The sequence below is a fragment of the Arvicanthis niloticus genome, chromosome 18 (assembly GCF_011762505.2).
Source record: "Arvicanthis niloticus isolate mArvNil1 chromosome 18, mArvNil1.pat.X, whole genome shotgun sequence".
NCBI lineage: Eukaryota > Metazoa > Chordata > Mammalia > Rodentia > Muridae > Arvicanthis > Arvicanthis niloticus.
In genome coordinates, this window is record NC_047675.1 from 43,646,223 (window position 1) to 43,665,452 (window position 19,230).

At 46.1% G+C, this 19,230-nt stretch overlaps 1 protein-coding gene and 1 long non-coding RNA gene across 3 annotated transcripts in view; one reads left to right on the forward strand and one right to left on the reverse strand.

The window, feature by feature from the left end:
• Window positions 1–881: 881 nt before the first annotated feature.
• Mphosph6 (M-phase phosphoprotein 6) lies at window positions 882–12,827 on the reverse strand. Its single transcript, XM_034523137.2, has 5 exons — window positions 12,684–12,827; window positions 9,131–9,243; window positions 3,907–3,997; window positions 1,981–2,078; window positions 882–1,574 (listed from the first exon to the last, which is right to left on the reverse strand). Exons 1-5 carry the CDS (start codon window positions 12,732–12,734, stop codon window positions 1,442–1,444), a joined length of 486 nt encoding a protein of 161 aa, XP_034379028.1. The 5' UTR covers window positions 12,735–12,827; the 3' UTR covers window positions 882–1,441.
• Window positions 12,828–12,897: 70 nt separating this feature from the next.
• The window catches only part of LOC143434901 (uncharacterized), a 136,119-nt gene continuing 129,786 nt past the window's right edge, over window positions 12,898–19,230 (forward strand). For both annotated transcript variants that reach the window (XR_013104756.1, XR_013104755.1), the window contains exon 1: window positions 12,898–12,998. This is a non-coding gene — a long non-coding RNA (uncharacterized LOC143434901). The remainder of the gene's footprint in view (window positions 12,999–19,230) is intronic.

Sequence of the window (19,230 nt, forward strand, 5' to 3'; positions counted from 1 at the left end):
CCTGTCTCGAAATAAACAGTTTGGGGCAGAAGTTGTACCTATGCTGAAGGTGCCGACTTTCTTGTTATATCCCAAACAACACAGTGTAAACAAAAGGATGATGTCTACATCTGTGTAGGATTCGGCGCTGTTTCTAATCTGGGGATGGGGCACGTACTGTACTATCCTTTCTTAGGTGCTTACATAGTCTTAGATGTATACCCTCCAGAATTCCTAGAACGGAGCCTTTCCCCTACCAAAATATGACTGGAAGGAGAGGGCAAACTTGAACTTGAGAAGATGTAGCTTATATCGGCTATAGTTCACCCAGTTACTCAGCTGACACATACACAATGTTCTAAACGTAACCCAACCCACTGCTATGAGAGATTCATCTTTCTTTCTACTTAGTAACCTGCCAATGTATGTTGGACACAAAGTTATCTTCAAAGTGAGCAGAACCCCAGCTGGTATAGGACAAGTTTCTAGGACAAATTTTTCTCTTTGGTCACAGGTCTACCTGAGTATTATTAACTGGAAAGCAAGGTCAACATACAACCCATAGAGCTGAGGTCACGTGACTGTGGTCTACAGAGATCCATAGAAAGCTATGTCCTTTACGTATCACTGATAGAAAGACTAAATGAAATCAATAATTGTCAGACTCTCTGGATAGACAGGTAACTCCATGCTAGGGTCTAGCCAGTGCTAAATTCTATCAGGCTGTACTCTATGAAACTGGTAATTGTACTTGACTGACAAAAAAAAAAAAACTTTTATAGTTCGACCTTAGATATTAGTATATTCTCAGTTAATGGCTAGTCTTTATAAGTTAGTATATGGATAAGGTTGTATTACTTAGGAAGACTAAAATTACTTCAAAGTGTAAGAAAACAGAAAAGTATATGAACACATGTTTATTAGAACATTAGAAAACTGACCCAGCTGATAGTTAAAAATACACAAACCCAACACTCCTGTCTATGACAAAGGCCTGAGAGCATGCAAACACTCTAGGCTGGAGAGCCATGTTTGTTCCTGACAAATCACTTCTGAAATTTCTCAAATATCTGAATCCAAAGTGAACATATGAACTGGCTTGACATGATTCAAAAAGTAAAATATAAATATAAGGGCAATTAAACAAAGGCAATAATTAGTTTACAATAGTCATTCCTGGACAGTAACTGGAGAACGGTGTGGATGTGCCCTGTCTGTGTGTACATACGCACAGAATCAGGTCAAAAATGGGAGCGGCCCATGCCCACATATCTGAAGCCCCCGAAGAATGCCGTAAAAAAGGATGTATAACATCCATTAGACATCTGTCTCAAGAACAGCACATTTCCAAAATTATGCATTTCTTTAGAAGGAAACAGTGTTTTAACCAGCACAGACGACAGGAAGATGAGCTCAGACCACGCTGTGCTCACAGGCATCCACTGTATCCGAGGCATCCATTTTAGTCTTGGGGCTTTAAGAACATCTTCTTAGTTTTAATGGCTTTTATATTTCCATTTTCATCTTCTTCGTAATTGGCTCGGTCCCTTTTCTTGGCAAACTTTTTTCCAATTGTTCCCACCAAAGTCTCATATCTGTTAGGAAGATACATAGCACAAATTTAATTTCAAATTAAAAAAAAAAAAAAAAAGGAATTAAGGCTTGCCAAAAACATCATGCCAAATGCAACAAGAGAAACAAAATTTATAGTGAAAAGAGACTGCAAGATTTAAAAATCTACGCAGTTGGCTAAGGACAATTAAATTCTCTGCTGGTTTTGTTTCTGCATTCCCCAGACAGACTGAGACCTGTGTTTGCTGTCACCAGAGCCAATGATGCAAAGGAGCACTCATGGCCTGCGTGCCCAGCAAGAAATTAGTCCCTGGGCCATTAGGAGCAGGCAGAGCAGGCACAGATCCCCGCTGTGCACCGGGGAGAAAGCTCTGCAGACTGTGTAGCCAGACGCCCCGAGGACTGCCCCATGGCTCCCAGCTCAGTTACCTTCTTGCCATTTCTTCATCCGACACATCGACCTCTGCCGGCTCATCTTCTGCTGCTGCTGCTGCTCTGTTCTTAGAATTCATCTGAAGCATTAACTTCTGAAAGATACAGCAGCGCCGGCCATCAGGGAGGCAGGGGGAGGGGCTGGGGTCAAGCCTGTCTTCTGGCAGGGCTTAGTCACAGCGTCCCTTGTGAGAATGGACAAAACTCTGTGCTGCCAGTGCTAGGAGCAGCTCAGAGTCCCAACATCGGCTGTGCTCTGCACCAGGTAAGCTGTCATTTATAACATGAACCCTACCTGTCACTCATAGTAAAGGGAGGCTCACAGCTAACCGTGAGACAACAAAGAAAAATAGCCTCCACTGCCTTTGAACGTATCTTTGAGCCAAATGGAAAAAACCAGACCCGAGGCAGTAGCTGTAGATCCATCTGTGGGGCAGGGTGGAGGAGGGGCTAGCCATCACAGGATGAAGGACAGTGTATCTCAGATGATGTCCCCAAGCACTTTCTCATCTCTTTCTTCACACTGTACTAATCACACTTCTGATTTTCTGACAAACTTTTGAACAGTTGTTTCTTTATAGCAAGGGGAGGCTGAGGGAGGAAGGCCAATGAGGAGGCAGTCATCAGCACTTACAGGACTGATAAAAGCCTTTGCCGAGAGACCCCATGTTACAGTCCAGTGACTTGGGCCATTTTCTGAGCTGTTATGCCCCAACCTTTTTATTGAGGAGGCACGCTGGGAAACTTACCCACCAAAACCCCGATATTCGGGCATCAAATTCACAAACCCCAAATGGTTGTTTCCTTTTACCTCCCAGTCTCCTGCTCACCTAAAGCCTAAAGGAGGCTGGGGCAGAGAAAATGAGCACCAGACACAGTTAGTGTGGACTCTGCAAACATGACACCTTGATTATGAGGCACACTCTGTGTCTTCCCCACAGAGATACCGCCCCGAAACCAACTCTCCATCTTTAAATAAACTTTGGTGTGAACTTAGGTGACTGAAGTTTTTTTTTTTTTTTTTTTTTTTTTCTCCTGAGGAATCCAGAAAAGTGACTGTCATTTGGGGATGTTTTGTCCATCAGGGGACAGATGACAATGGCCAGAAACATTTTTAATCACCCCAGCTGAGTTGAAGGAAGCAGGTATGCCACTGGCATTTAGTGGGTAGAGGCCAAGGCCTGGGGGTAGCCTGGAGCGCAGAGGCCTAGGGGTAGCCTGGACCATCCTTTAATGTCCAGGACAGCCACCGTAAAGGATAGCCCCAGTGTTACCCCACAGATTGACAAAGCCTGGCTAAGCTGGCACAAACTAAAGTTTACACCACACATCTGCATAGACCAAGCCCACAGGAGGCTCTCAAAATAGGCATCAGAGTTCCTGTAATATGAGAGAGTACAGATCTGCTTTTCTGTGGACCTGAGTCAGGAAAGTCAACTGACAGCCCAGTTACAAGGTGAACATTCATTTTTCAAACAGACTTTTGAAGGGATTCACGGGGGAAAAAAGTAATCTATTTACCAGCTTGGATTAAAATCTGTCCATTACAAAGTCAAATGATACCATTCTTAAGTAGCATTTTTCCATTAAGAAAGAGACATTTACAGATGCCAGAAAATAACTTCTCATAATAGCATTGCATGAATAGTCTTGACATTCCTGTAAAAGACCCAGTTGAAACTCTAACAGCGGCTGCGTCAGGGACCGCACACCGCTATATTAAATTACCCACTCAATTCTTCCATAAAACCAGACTGCCACGCTGCAATTTCTTTAAATAGCTATGGCAATATTTCAAGACTTGTTATTTTTCATATAATGAGGAGAAATGGTACCTGGTGAGGGGAGACTGAAGCTCAATTATTGGCAGGAAAAAATTCAATTGGAAAAAAATTTTAAATTTGAAGCAATCATATTTAATACCTCAACTTCAGGATTAAACCCTCTGAATGACATCCTTCCATAGAGAAGATCTTCACACAGGGAGAAGCTCTGCTCCTCTATGATGAAGCTCCTGGGCAGGATAAGAAACCCGTGTTAACAGTGCGTCTGCTCACAACCATGTGCAGAAGCGGAGGTCACGACTGGGTGGAAATCCATCTTCTGGGTCTTGGAAGGAGCAAGCAAGAACACAGTGACATCTCTACCCAGGATCAGCAGTAAAAGCTGCTCCATCTGGCCAACAGAATCGGGAGACACAGCCATGGCCTTGGGTACAACTTCCTCTCATCTCTGTAAATAACTACATCATACAAAGACCCCAGGATTCTTGATAAACTTTTCATAGCTAAAGCAAAATACTGACTCCTGTGTGACCCCAAGTACTCATTAAATATTCAGGAAGGTAGAACAGCAATTAAAACGCAGGACAGGGGACAGACATCAGGCTTCACACAAGGCCCGAATTGACTATAAACAGCAAAGACTGAAGACTGGCCTCCTGTTTCAGCAGAGGAGCTTGTGATCATGGAAACTGGACTAGCAGGACTGGAGACAATGCTTCAGAACAAACGGCAGCTGCTGAGAAGGCTTAGCAAGGGAAAGCTCAGACATCATGGACACAAATCACAAATGCTCTCGGGAACAGACCACAGGATGTCTGACTCTTTTTTTTTTTTGGTTTTTCAAGATAGGGTTTCTCTGTGTAGTCCTGGCTGTCCTAGAACTCACTCTGTAGACCAGGCTGGCCTCCAACTCAGAAATCCGCCTGTCTCTGCCTCCCAAGTGCTGGAATTATGACTCTTAAGAGTGATTCTTTAGTCTTCATTTGAGACTCAAATCCCAGGTCAGCACATTTTCCAGTAAGCCAGCAAAGGCCAGGCTCAGACTCCCTTTATGGAGTCCTGCTCTGCTTCTCATCAAAAACTACGCACAGGGGAGTCCAGGGCCTGGGGAGCAGCCAGGAAGAAAAGAATGGACATCCTGGTCCAGACACGGTGCCAGAAAAGAAACATTTATATCATACAGGGCAACAACACAAGCCACTCCGTTCCAGGCACTCAGTCAGCAGCCCCACCATAGTCAACAGGACAAAACCAAACACAAGTGTTTCCACAATGAACTACCGAGAACACAGGGCCGTGACAACTGTGAGAAAATGCCAAGGGAAGCAAGGTCTCCTTCGGGGCGCAGGGACCAGAGCAGAGGCTGGCCTTGGTGAACTGGAGAGGAAACTCAAGTTCAGGACCACAGAGGGGGCTGATACATGGTCAGGAAGACAGAAAGGGACTTGCTGTGAGGTCTCTGTGACTCTCTGGTGGAATTTTAAGTTGCAAGGCTCCGGGGAGGACAGAGCTCTGGTGCAGCATTCTGTGGCCACTGTAATGGTTACCTCGAGGTCAGCAGCATCCCGTTGTAAACCTAGGCTCTCATGGAATTAAACCTGTACCCAAGTCTAGATCATTCTGGAAACAAACACAGAGTCAGGACTGTAACTTCCCCATGACAACTCATCCATCTTTCCAGCTGGAGCTGAGGCCAGCAGTACTCGCCACGGGCCACGACAATTCGGGTCATTGCCTGTGGTCAGAGCCTTCTTTCTCTGTGGCCTCTGTTAAAAGGTGTTATGGTTGGTACTCCAAGGGCTCCTATGGGGAAGGTTTGGTCTCCGGTGAGGCCATGGGAGAGTGGGGCCTGGTGGGAAGTCACCAGAGACACTGTACTTAGAGAAAAAACAAAATGCTATTTCTAGAGTTCACACCAGTGAGCGACAAAAGCCAGAGCCTAGCCCGGTCTCTCGCTTCCTGCCTCAAGACGCTCGGAAAGAGCTGAGCTGATACCAGTGTCAAGTCCTTAATTCTCCAGCTGAACAAATCTCTCTCCTCTTCACCCAGCCTCAGACGCTTTATTATAGCAACGAAAACCAGACTCACATGCCAGAAAACACAACTTTTTGAGTCTACCCAGATAACCCAGGAAAATATCTTAAAGACCCTCAACTTCATCATGGCAGTCTGTCATTTCTGCCAAGGGTGCATATGTGTTCAAAAGAAGAAGCCCTGGGTATTTGTTATTTGAGGCAGGGGCATTTAAAAAAAATAAAAAATATTTATTTTATGTATGTGTATACTGTAGCTATCTTCAGACATACCAGAAGAGGGCGCCAGATCCTCTTATAGATGGTTGTGAGCCACCATGTGGTTGCTGGGAATTGAACTCATGACCTCTGGAAGAACAGTCAGTACTCCTAATTGCTAAGCCATCTCTCCAGCCCCCAGAGGCATTTTTCTAGCCTACTGCATCCCCTCATGTACATTAGACAAGCGGGGGATACTTCATGTGTCCAGCCAAAAAGAAGAGATGGAACCGAATCCCCGTGGTACGTAACACAAAGGCCCTAACTAGAGTATGGCAACTTCAGTCAGAGCAAAGATGAGAAAACTCAGTGTAACAGAAACAGTGAGCTTACTGGCATGTCAGTCAATTGTCTAATGGGACAACACTCAACACTTCATTAAGAAAAACTAACTGATTAAACTCAGAGTTAGCAATACGTGTGCGCATGTGCGCACACACACCCCCAGACACACACATACACACACACACACCCTAGACACACAAAGCAGCAGGAAAACATAGTCTTCATCAGCAGAAGAAAAATAAGAAATGATGGAACTAGTTAAAAACTAGTTTAATAATTATAAAACTATAAGCATGCCCGAGAGTTTCAATGAAAATATAAATGCAAAAGAAAACAATAGAGAAGCCTGAATTTTAAGTGGAAACTGCAAAAAAAAAAAAAAAAAAAAAGAATCAGATAGGAAGTCTACAGCCAAGAAAAAAACTGTGTGAAGGAGGAAATTGCTGTAGGTGTTAGCATTTTGTTTAGGCTCCGCCCCAGTTACCTAGCAACAGCCAGGCATGCTTGACTCACTATAAAGGGCTGCTTGCCCCCTCCTCTCTCTTGCTCTAGTTCTGTCCCCTTGCCCCTTCTACCCCCTCCCCATTCCCTTCCGTCTTCTCTCATGTGCTCATGGCCTGCCTCTACTCCTCGTCTCCCTCCCTTCCCCTCCCACCCACCCCCCGCCTTTACTACCCTCTTAACTCCCCCCCCTCATGCCCTGAATAAACTCTACTACACACTAATACAAAGTGTGGCTGGGAAGGGATGCCTTAGCATGAGCCCATCAGGCACCCCCTTCCCCACACCTCACCACACATTCACCAAGACATATTCCTTTTCTCTTTATCTCTTTATAAACACATCGGTGGGCATGATAGAAACACCAAGATCGCGGGGCACACGCCTTTAATCCCAGCACTTGGGAGGCAGAGGCAGGCGGATTTCTGAGTTCAAGGCCAGCCTGGTCTACAGAGTGAGTTCCAGGACAGCCAGGACTACACAGAGAAAGTCTGTCTTGAATCCCCCCTCACCCCCCCCTCCCCCGACAAAAAGGAATACCAAGATTCCAGTGCTTGGAGGATGAAGCAGAGTAAGACCATGCTTCAGACAGTACAGTCCTGTACCCACTAAAGAAAACCCATCTGAATTCATTATGCAGATCTTCTGGATAAGAATACTTTGGGTCCCAGATTACTGCACTGGTGCTCAATCTCACCAACAGCCCAGCAGAAACAATGGAATATTATCAATTCTATGCAAACTAGGAAAGAAAGGAGTTACGAACACTCAGCAACCGACCCTGTGGCCCAGACAACGCACAAGCTGCACTGGCTATGAATATAGCCACAGATTATTAATAAAAATCTGGAACTGAACTGGAAAAATACGACTAAACAGGCTATTGTGCCCAGGCCAGTTACAGTGGCACAGCTCTGTAATCTCAGCACGCAGGAGGCCTGGGAGTTCAAGGCGAACAGGGCCAGACTTCTTTCTCTCCTGACACAAAAATAGATGGTTTTCCTATTCAGAGATTAATATAATTTCTGACATTTTAACAGAAAACAACAATCAGGTGATTTTCCTTCTTCCCTCCTTCCTTCACCTTGCCCTTAGCCAACTCGGGGCAGGGAACTAACCCTGCTGGTGAGGGGCATCTACCAATCGCACACAGGCCAGAGCTGGAGTGGACAGGGCAGGCCTTCCTTCCTGAGTCATCTGCTCTCAGCACTGTTTAGTCTTTTCCTTTTTCTCCAGTAACTTTGCTGTCTTGTTAGCCACGTTCTTCTTCTTTTTATATTTCTGACTTTCTCTGGTCCCTTTGGGATGGTGACATATTCTCTCAGGAAGACAAAGTCCATATGCTCCAGAGTGATGAGGACTTACTTTCAACTCTGCATGCTTTTTAAAGGCATAACGTATCGATCAAGAGGAAGATGATCTTTCGAGAGATAGTATACATGGGGGACTGAGTGGCACAGATGGGGAGTCTAGGAACATTGCTTGTGCTCCCCAGCAGAGAAGCAGTGCCCACATCGTGCCTTCCCCTCAAAGCCTGTCTCCAAGTCATAGAAATAAGATGGTGAGAAGGTATTTATGCCCTGTATTTTCCCAGGATAGGGATCCAAGTCACTTTCTGAAAACCATATGCTGTGTTGGAAAAAAAGAAATACCCTAAATGAGGTAGAACTGTCCTATCCTTTGGTAAATACTTGACTTTGTGCAAACTCAACAAACATGCCAAATCAGATGATTGTTCCTCATCAGGACTATTCACACCTGCACACTCCTGTTCACACCATCCCGAGGCTCCTTAGCTAGGCTAGTCTTCCCCCACCCCTCTCCTGTTCACACCGTCCCTAGGCTCGGAAGTGGAAGAAACCTATCTCTGGTGTGACTCAGCCTCAGTCCTCTGGGCAGGTGGCTCAGAGCAAGCAACCCCCCTCCTCTAGCTCCAGTTCCTCAACAGCAAAACGGGCACTGTGGTGCTGGGCACTCCTGGGTTTCCGTATGAACGGAGGGACAGGAAATGCTTAGCCTAGGGTAGCCGACCAATGCAGCAATGTGTGTGACGTGAGTGGAACTAGATACAGCACAGATTAAAGCAGACAGACCAACATCTCCTGAGGCGCCAAAGGACTGTTACAGAAACAGAGCTGGTCGGGCCTAAGCATTAACCCACCCTTGGGACTCTGTCCTGTGGCTCACACTCAGGTTGGCAGACAGCGTGGCACTGAAGGACGACGACCCGACTTGGTGGGCATCTCAGGGCTTCCCGACCCGCGGCTGTAAACCCCAGTAACCTACTCTTTCTCCTTCAACTCCGGTAAATCCAGGTACCAGTGCTCGTCGCTGATCATCTTCCGTTCCTCCTCTTCTAGTTGTTTCTTGGTTTCTGAGTCCAGGCCCCTTTGCATGAACTGTTAACACAGGAGCAAGCCACTGTCAGTGCCCTGCCTCACCTCGTCCCATAGGTACAAGGCCACCCAGCAGACAAATGACTCTCTGAGCATCAGTGACCTGGATCTGTTTTAGCTTCCCAGACCCGTGGTTCAAAGTACAGGTGCCTCACACTGACCCTTACATTCTGGGTGGCAAAACCTGCCAACCTGGCTGACTGCCCCCCATCTTCAATTTTACCTCAGCAGATGCATTAAGGCACACAGACAGTCACACATATCTACACTGGACAGAGAGGATAGAACATGGCTGTGAACCAAGCATGTCTAGGGTTAGGAAGACCTCAGGACATATTCTAAAACTAGCAATTTCACCTCCCTCAAAACTGAGGGCCCAGAGCAGACTCTGGGAAACTATAGCTCTCAAGCTGGATCAATAACTGTCTAGTTTGTTTTGTTTTGAAAGGTTTTCCAGACAGGGCTTCTCTGTGGAGCCCTGGCTGTCCTGGAACTCATGATGTAGACCAGGCTGGCCTTGAACTCAAGAGATCCACCTGCCTCAGAGGCCTTTTCAGTGCTGGGATTAATGAAGCATTGTTGTATGGTGTTTGCTATAAGCTTATGTTCTTCTACTGGGCTCCAAGCTCCCATAAATAATGACTCTGAGACTCAAATATATTTACAAACACCTAGGCCAGACAACTAGCTACGTTCCCTGACTATCTCATAACTTATTAAATGATAATCTCATTTTATTCTAAGTTCTGCCACTTGGCTGTTTACTAGGACCCCAGTTACACGCAACCGTCTTCCCGTGTGTCTGGGGCCACATCTCCTGTGCTTCTCTCTATCCCAGAATCCTTTCTTCCTACCAGATCTCCCACCTCCTATTTCCTGCCTAAGCTAGTAGGCCAACAGCATTTTTTATTGACAGGTGAATGCTTTTACACAGTGCACAAGAGATTATCTCTACAGAGCACAGTCATGGTGACTCAGTTCTGAGCTAATTACAGTGGGCTGAAGAGGGTAGAGGGTCCTCACTGGCTTACAACACTTACTGTCTTGCCCATTATAAAGTACACCAAGCCCTCCTATAAGGTCCAGAAACAGCCAAGACCACAAACCAATACTGTCTCTAACCAAACCATCCGACTGCTAAACCTTCTGCCCACATCCTTCTCTCCCACCAGAGGTAACCCCATCCTAAAAATCTGGCCCAGCCAGAGGAATTCAAAGATGCTGACAGGCCTGGCAAGGTGGCTCCATGGTTAGAGGCACTGTTGTCACAGCTGACAACCTGAGTTTGATCCTCAGGACCCACTTGGTAGCAGAGACAACTCTAGTAGGTTGTCCTCTGACTTGTGTGTGTCAGAGGACAGACACAGACAGACAGACAGACAGACAGACAGACACACACACACGAAATAAATACATTAAAAAGGAGGAGGAGGGTCTGGAGAGATGGTTCAGTGGTTAAGAGTACTGGCTGCTTTTCCAGGGGACCTACGTTTGACTCCTAGCATCCACACTGAGCTTCACAAACCCCTGTAACTCTAGTTCAAGGGAACCTGACATTCTATTCTGGCCTCCTTGTGCACTAGGCACTCACATGTTTGCAGACACACATGCAGGGAAAAAAAAACTTTTTAACTAAAACAAACAAAAATTCTGATTGTTGCCTGGGGTAGCCATATGTAAGAGGAGACTCTACTGGGGTGGCAGGGAGCAATGGGTCATAGCTCCCAGACAGCTACATCATTCTAGGGGTCAACTACTGAAAATCTATAGTGTACTGTGTAGTTAAACTCTACCGTTCCATAGGTAGGACAGCTGTGTTAAACACAGCTTTATACTACGGTTGAGTTAGGCATTGCAATCAAGCTCCACCTATGTGTTTAGGAACAGGTGTAGAGACTGATCATTACAAGCAAAAGCTCTGGGGCCAGATGACCAGTCTTTTCAGCTGATACTTCTGTTTCAGACACCTCACTCGTGTCATCAGAGATGATGACTGTGACTCCTTCAAATGTTATTATGTGAATTAAGTGGTCCATTATATACACTGAGAACAGTGTCTGAGTATAGGAAGGTCTGTAACTATGTTCTATTAGTATTGTTTAAGCTTCAAGATTTAGCTTTTCCCTGTCTTAACTCCCGTGTTCATCTGCCTTTAACCCCGCTGCCCTTTTAAAACGCAGTTAAGCTGATTCCCTTTTTTATTGTTGTCGTTTGATATCTGAGACAGGGTCTCATAGCTAGTCCAGGCTGGCCCCAAACTTGCTAAGGTCTTGCCTCTACCTCCCAAGTGCTGGGATTACAAATGTGTGCCATCAAAACCACTTTGGCTGGTTCAAACTGGTTCAATTTCAAATTTCAAAATCATAGAGCAGGAAAGTTGGCTCAGTGGCTAGGAGCACCCTTGGCTCTTACGGAAATCTCAGTACTCACACCCGCTTGCTGGCTTAAAACTCCAGTTTCAGGGGCTCCAACACTCTCTTCTGGCCTTCCCAGGCACCTGAGTACACATGGTGTACATACAGACATGCATTTTGTTTAAAAGTTAGTGGAGAACTCATTTCACCCCACTGCTAAAATTTTCTCCATTCTCACCATGAAGACAACCTTCACCCAGAACACAATAACTTTTAGCTGGTCTTTCTGACTGGACGCTTATATGTTGTAGGGCTGGTTCTTTCTCTGATTAACTATCATCCACAGTACAGTTAAAATGGCCTTAAAAAACCTTGGGGGTTGGAGAAATGGCTCAGCAGTTAAGAGCACAGACTGCTCTTCCAGAGGTCCTGAGTTCAATTCCCAGCGACCATATGGTGGCTCACAACCATCCGTAATGGGATCCGATGCCCTCTCCTGGTGTTTCTTAAGACAGTGACAGTGTACTCACATACATAAGATAACTTTTTTTTTAAAGCAATAACTCAGAAGACAGTTTCCTCCTGCTCACGAGACAACAGAAACAAAACTTTAGTCTGGCTTACAATTGCTTGGATGTTGTGACCACTAAGACTTCCAGACTCATTTTATGCTCCTTGTCTTTCAGACTTCCGAGCTACCTTTAGCTCCTAGAAGTGTCCCTGATTTTTCTCCTTCGTAGGCTTCTGGACTCACGTTCCCTCAGTTTAGGACACTACCTGACATCCGTCATGTTGTTCCTATTTAAGGACCACTTCTCGCGACAAATCTAAGCTCCCAGGCGGCCCAGACACTTCAGCCAACCCCGCACTCAACACTGCAGGTTCTTAATTACGTTGTGCAAGCTCCCTCCCCACAGCAGGCTAAGCAAAATCTCACCCCTGGTGCCCAATGGCCCGCAGACTGAGCGAATGAATGGGGTGCGCCATTCCCGAGCCAGTCTGCCCGTCGCTTCGGCCCGAGTTCCACTATGGGACATCTCGAAGCTCAGCCTCCCTGCCCGCCTCCCCAGCATCCCCCGATCCCAGCACCTTCATGCGCAGCAGGTTCTTGGATAACTTAGTCTTGCGCTCCGACGCCATGTTAGACACACTTTCAGAGGCTTCCCGCTGCACTGCGCTTGCGCACGGTCACGAGCGGAGCAAGACGTCGCAATAAACGTGTCCCGCCCCCGCCACGTCGCCTCCTGGCGTCGTAGCTCTTTAGCTCCGCCTCTCAGCCTTTGCCACGCCCCGATTACCACACCCACTGTGTTGCCCCGCCCCAGCACCCGGGTCTTTCCCCGTCCACGTGGGCATTTCTAGTTTCTCCGACTCCGGGACCGCGTCTCTCCCCAACGGGCTGCGGTAAGAATTGCAGCCGCCGCGGGGCGACTGCGACCTAGGGTCTCAGGGTTTACCTCCGGAAAGGCGGATTAAGGGGAGGCGGCTGGAGCTGTAGGCAAGGCCTCCACGACACCCGAGGACTCCCTAATGACGTGGTCTGTAGGTTCCTTGCTGGGATTCCAGCTCAATTGCTGCCAGAGTTTAAAAGGTTTAAAAACACGAATGGTGAGCTCCCTAGGAAGTTCGTTTTCTAGAACTCTCGGTAGCCCTTGAGCCGCTGGTGTCGCTATGCTAGCTCAGTCACGGAGCGAAGGAGGTGGCCACAAACCCAGGCTGCGAGGTAGCTGCACGGCTGCACAAAACCCCTGGCAGACTGATAAATATGCATGCACTCGTTCGTTCCCCGTGCATCTTTGAGCCTAAAGGATTTCCCTCTTAAACAGGAAGAATGGCAAGAAGCAGCAAGAGCTATACGCGAGGACAGACACAATTTGTGAAGGGGCCAGGGGTGGTTTAGTGAGAACACTTGCTGACAAGCCCCAGGACGTGAGTTTGATCCCCAGGACCCCCATGGTGGAAGGGCAGAATGGACTGCCACAGGTTGTTCTCTGACACTTCCACACATGCCCCACCTCACAATAAATAAATGTAAATTATTAAGAATTGTTAAAAATCCCCGAGACCTTGCTTTAATGCACTGAATAATTGTATAATTGTAAACACAGCATCATCGGTATGGTACTTTCTGGTACTTTCTGTTTAGTGCTCACTGTGCCTTCTAAAAATGGTTCTCCCCTGCCCCCAGGCTATGCTCAGGTTCCACACTTTAGAAGACACACCTAATATCACTTCAGATATTTGCATGCATTGGTTGCCATTTTTTTTTTTTTTTTTTTTTTTTGAACTGGGTGCTGTACCCTGGAAGAGCACTGAGGGACACATCACTGTCATGTATTAAAGCAACCCACTGGAGAAGTGGTAAAGCCGAGATTCATAAAGCATTCCGGATATTAAAAGCCCTGCAGGTTTTCTCAGTGTAGTAAATAAAGACATAATGTGTTAAGTGGTTACAGAAACACATTTACTCATAAACTGTGAGTGAGACATTGGTGAGCTCCAAGGGGCTAAAAACACATTCCCACCCTTGCCTGGAGCTGGTGTTCTGTACATTAGAAAGTAATAAGGACCATGGAAGGAAGAAGAGGGCTGCAGCGAGTGATTTTTAGGGTCATTTTAAGTTTATTCCAGGAGGGCCCTTGTTGGGAGCTGACTTTTAGCAGAAAGCGGCTAGATTATCCTTGCAGCCATCTGGAACCATATACCCTGATAAGAGATTTGGTTTTCAATAGCCTACAACAGCTGAAGCACACTCTGATATCCCATATATTTTGTGTTGCTGTTTACTGCCCCCAGCTGCAAGGCGCACATGGTAGCCACGCCTGCAAGGCATGCGGTTCACGTGCTGTCCACGTGCTATCCAGGCCATACATGCCTGTAAGGCGCACGGTGCACGTGCTGTCCATGCTATAGACGCCTGTAAGGTTTACGTCATATCCACACCTGCAAGGCAAGTGGTATCCACGCGCCTACAAGGCACGTGGCAAAAGCCTATAAATACCTCAGAATTCCCTTCAATAAAAGAGACTTGAGACCTGAGACTTGAGAAGAGACTAGAGACTCGAGACTTAACCACACCCTGTCTTGTCTCCATTCTTCGTGTCTCCTGCCCCAAAGATCCCCACTCTCTCTCTTGACCAGAGCACTTAGCCCCAAAGCGTTGAGGCAGAGTGCAGGTTCGCAACAGGCCCTCTTCATATCAAAGAGTGAATGCTTGAAAGTCAAGAAAAGATATCATCGTGTGAAGCCTTGGAAGTAGAACGTACCAAAAACAAACAAACAAACAAACAAAAAACAAAAAGAAAGAAAAAGAAAAAAGTGTATAGCATTCCTCACAAGAATCAAGTTCTTTTTTTAAAAGATGCATTTATTTATTTTATGTACTCACCATTAGTCTCTTCAGACACACCAGAATAGGGCATCAGATCCCATTACAGATGGCTGTGAGCCACCATATGGTTGTTGGGAATTGAACTCAGGACCTCTAGGAAGACCAGTCAGTGCTCTTAACCACAGAGCCATCTCTCCAGCCCAAGAATCAAGTTCTTGTTATGGAGTTTACCACCTGCTATCTTGTTACTGGCCTAACCACATGTGGCAGACTTATGCCTCCTTCTATTCAAATACTGAAGTCCTGATCCCCATTATATCAGGATGTGACTGTGTTTGGAGACAGGGCTTTTGAAGAGACAAGCTTTAGGGTGAACCCAAACCCAGTATGGCTGGTATCTTTTCTTCCCCTGTGCTGTAGATGAAACCTACGGCGACATACTAGGCAAGCGCACTGCCACTTAGCTATATCTTTAGCCTCATGTCATAAGATGAGAACTTCTGAGCATACCAGAGATGTGTGTGCAGAGAAAGAGAGAGAGAGAGAGAGAGAGAGAGAGAGAGAGAGAGAGAGAGAGAATCTACATGCCAAGGAAAGAAGCCCCAGAGAAGCCAAAACTACTACTACCTTGGTCATAACTGTGACACCCAACAACTTCCACCCCTGTAGTATTTGCTTATGGTGGCCACAGAAAACTGAAGCATCACATAACTATAGATTATAGTTGTGACGAGAACCTGCTAATCAGAGATGGCCTGGCAAGCGTCCCTGAGCCTCTCTGGCCTGGCAAAGGCAGTGTATCCCAAATGGTGTGACATTTAATTGGTTCAATAATCTCTTGTCTTCCTAGCCCCCACCCCTCGTTACACCTCTGGCCTGTGTTTGATACTTCCATCCCACCCAAAATTTTCACTTTAGACTCTTCCAGAGATGCCTCTCCTATAAAAAGAAACAGGAGGAAATGTGGAAAGTAAAACCACGCCAGGATGTTTGGTAAAGTAGAGCAGGTCGAGACCCGGAGACTTGGTGGGCACACACCTGAGATTTAGGCAACTCCCAGCTCCCTGCCAAATTCCTGGCCTGATTTTACATTACATAAGTTAGCCCAAGGAAACCCTCCCAGTCATTCCTAGGGCTGTGTACAGTAGCTGCCTCTCATCCACTTCCCATCTTGCAAACCTGAAACTCTACCAAGTAAACAGTAAGTGGTCACACCCGTTAGTCTACTTCCTAGAACTCTGACATTGACTCCTGTGCAGGATTTTGAAAGAAGAGGTAAAGAGGTGACTTAGTCTCCCCATCTGTCTCCAGGAAGCTAAAGGGTATCTGAGTTAACTCTTGAAGGATGAGTCCTTTTGGGTTAAGAAGAAGAAAATACCCTCCTTTGTGGATGTAATAGCATGTGTACAACCAGCAAAGGCTGGCACAAGATCCATAACTTTGTTCAGACCTCTATTATTTCTAGTCTACTTGAGCTCCGGGTTTTGATTTCTTTCCCTAACACTAACATTGTTGTCTCAATTCTCCACCACTCGTCTGAGGGAGAAAGGCCAAAGTTTTCAACCAGTCAACTCAAAAATTCTGTATTTTTATTTGATGTTGCAAATACTTAAAACCAATAACCGAAGGTCCTACCTCTCCAAATGTAATGCATGAGTAGTAATTTAAGGCTAATAGTGTAATTGTGGCTTTGAATTACTCCCCACAGGGAAGATAACTCCTTAATCTTTTGATGGTACTAAATTATAGAACACAGGATAGATGCTATACTCAATAACCAGTTGTGATTATATACAATAAAGAAACCGTTGTTTTGTGGTCAGAAATATCTTGAGTAGGTCTTCACGTAGTTCTGAGCCATGTGGTGAGGAAGTTTGTTGGGACTGTAAAGGCCAGCTACTGGACCCATTAAGAAGAAGACTCCTCTCTCCACATTGACTTCCCCCACCCCTCCCCTCCCTTCATTTCTGCAGCACTGATTTCAGAGCTGCTATGGCTGCACACGCCTTCCCAGTGCAGGAGCTACAGCAGAAGAATCTGGGGCCTGCAGAGGATGCTCTTATGCAGATATTAAGGCAGCCCTTATATTAAGTACCACTTACTGTTTTCCTTCATGTGTTTGCAAGTACCAGGCATGAAGGGATGTATACAAAACAGATTTATTAGGATACCCCGTAGTTCATAGAATTGATGAGGAGGCTTAAGAACAAAGGGAAAAGGGCAGAAGCCAGGACCGCCAAGGAATCTTGGAAGCAGAGATGAATGTAAACTGTCGCTGGGTGAACGCCAGCAGATTGCTCAACTTTTAAGGCACTCTGCTCACCATTTCAAAGTCAAGGGGAGTCTCCATTTGTCCTGCTTTAGGGTAGGACTTGATTCATAATCCCATTGAGACAAGAGTACATAGCAGGGAGAGTAATGCTTCAAAGAGAAATCCTTCTGTTCCTCCAAGAAGAGACAGTCGTAAAGTTAGCCCAAATGGCAGTGGCTAGGACAGACACCCAGATGAAGCAGGGAAGGGGAGGGTGCTGTTGAGACAGTCCCAGAAGACGAGGAATTTAAGCGTTGATTGGGAAATGCATAATATCCACTATCAAGTCTGTCTGTCCTCACAAATTTTGTGCTCCCTCTTTCTGCTTTCCTGATTCATTCATTAAACAGGTACAGGCTGGCTGCCAGTAACATGCAAATTGTGAGTTCAGGGCAACCAGCCTCAAAACTAAGAATGCACTGAGAATGGGTTGTCGTGCATGAAGGGTGTGTGTTTGTGTAGGTGGTGTGTGTGGTGCCTGTCTGTGTGCTTACTTGGAGAGGATAACATCACTCTCATACTTATCTTACTCCTTTGAGACAGTGTGTCTGACCAAACCTGGAGCTGAGCCAGTGGCTAGAGAGCCCCGAGGCTCTTCCTGTCTCTGCCTTCTCACAGCCCTGGTACGTACAACACCGTGGGCCTTTTGTTTGGTACTGCCGATTTGAACTCAGCTCCTCACGCGAGGGCTCAGCAAGCATCCACTGCGGAGCCATCTTCCCGGACCTTGTGCGTGAGCTCAGGACCTTGATGTAGGGCAGGCACTTCACTGACTGATTTCTCCAGCCCTTGCTTGGGTAAATCTAAGGAGCAGTTGGGATTAGGAAACAGCTGAGCTAGATGGAATGTCTAATTTTGTATTTACATAAAATACACTTGTATTTTATTACTTAGTATGTATGTATACTTATGTTGTCTTAGTTACTTTTCTTTGGCTGAGATAAAACGCCATGAGCAAGACAGTTTATAGATGGAAGGGTTTGTTTGGGCTTTACAGTTCCAAAGGTGTACCAGTCCACCCTCATCACCACGGATGGGGAGGCGTGAAGAGCAGGACCTTCAGCTCTCAAAGCCTACCTTCTAGATGATACACTTCCTGCAGTAAGGCCAGTCCTCCTAAACTTCCTCAAACTGCCAGCACTTGGGGACCAAGTGCTCAAACCCCTGAACCTATGGGGGACATTCTTATTCTAACCACATCATTGATTTAGCCAATTGGGTACCACACGTTCAAACCCCTGAACCTATGGGGGACATTCTTACTCTCACCATCTCACCATTTAGCTAATTGGACTTAGACTTGTTCTCTTTTCATTTAGCTCTCCCTGTACCATGTTCTCTGCCATTCTTTTGCCTGCTCTGAAGTCTTGCCTCAATGATCCTTTTTTATGACTGGCTGCTATATCCTCATATTTTTTTTTCTGCCGTCTTTTTTCTTTAACAAATCCCTTTCGGCATCGAATACATTCCCAACTCTTTGGTAGGTGCTAGATAAATCACTCCTCCCCCTAGGAGGGGTACCGTGGGCCTTAGAATTGTTAATAAATTGTTGTGAAACATGATTTGGATTTGAGGAGCTTTGAGAGACTTGTTAGAGACCCTAAGAGGAGTCATGTTGGCAGGAAACAGGGACAGGAAGGAGTCTTTCAGCCTGCTAGAAAGGGTCTGAGTGATGCTGTTGGGTGACTGACGAGTCTGGAGAGCAAGCTAGGCCCAGAGCCCAAAGGCCATGTGTTGGTAGGATTTTTACCTCAAGTCACTGCGAAGTGTTGAATTGTTACAAGCAAGAGAGTGACTCCATTTTGAAGTGACACAAAACCGTGCGGTGTTTAAGACCGTGCTGGTCTTAAACACTGAGAGCAGTGAGAGGAGAGGAGGGTCATGGAGAAAGGCAAGACTAAGCAGGGAGGTGTTCACATGCTCAGCCGTCTTGAAGATTGTTTTCCATCAGTCTTCCCCATTGCTTTTAGACTGGTTTCCTTCTTTAAGTTATT

Coding starts and splice junctions, on each gene's coding strand:
- Mphosph6 (XM_034523137.2), bottom strand. CDS start 12,734: ATGGCGTCGGAGCGCAAGACTAAGTTATCCAAGAACCTGCTGCGCATG. Junction 2,079..3,906: donor GGTTTAATCCTGAAGTTGAG/GTATTAAATATG, acceptor TGTATCTTTCAG/AAGTTAATGCTTCAGATGAA. Junction 1,575..1,980: donor GATGAAGAAATGGCAAGAAG/GTAACTGAGCTG, acceptor TCTTCCTAACAG/ATATGAGACTTTGGTGGGAA.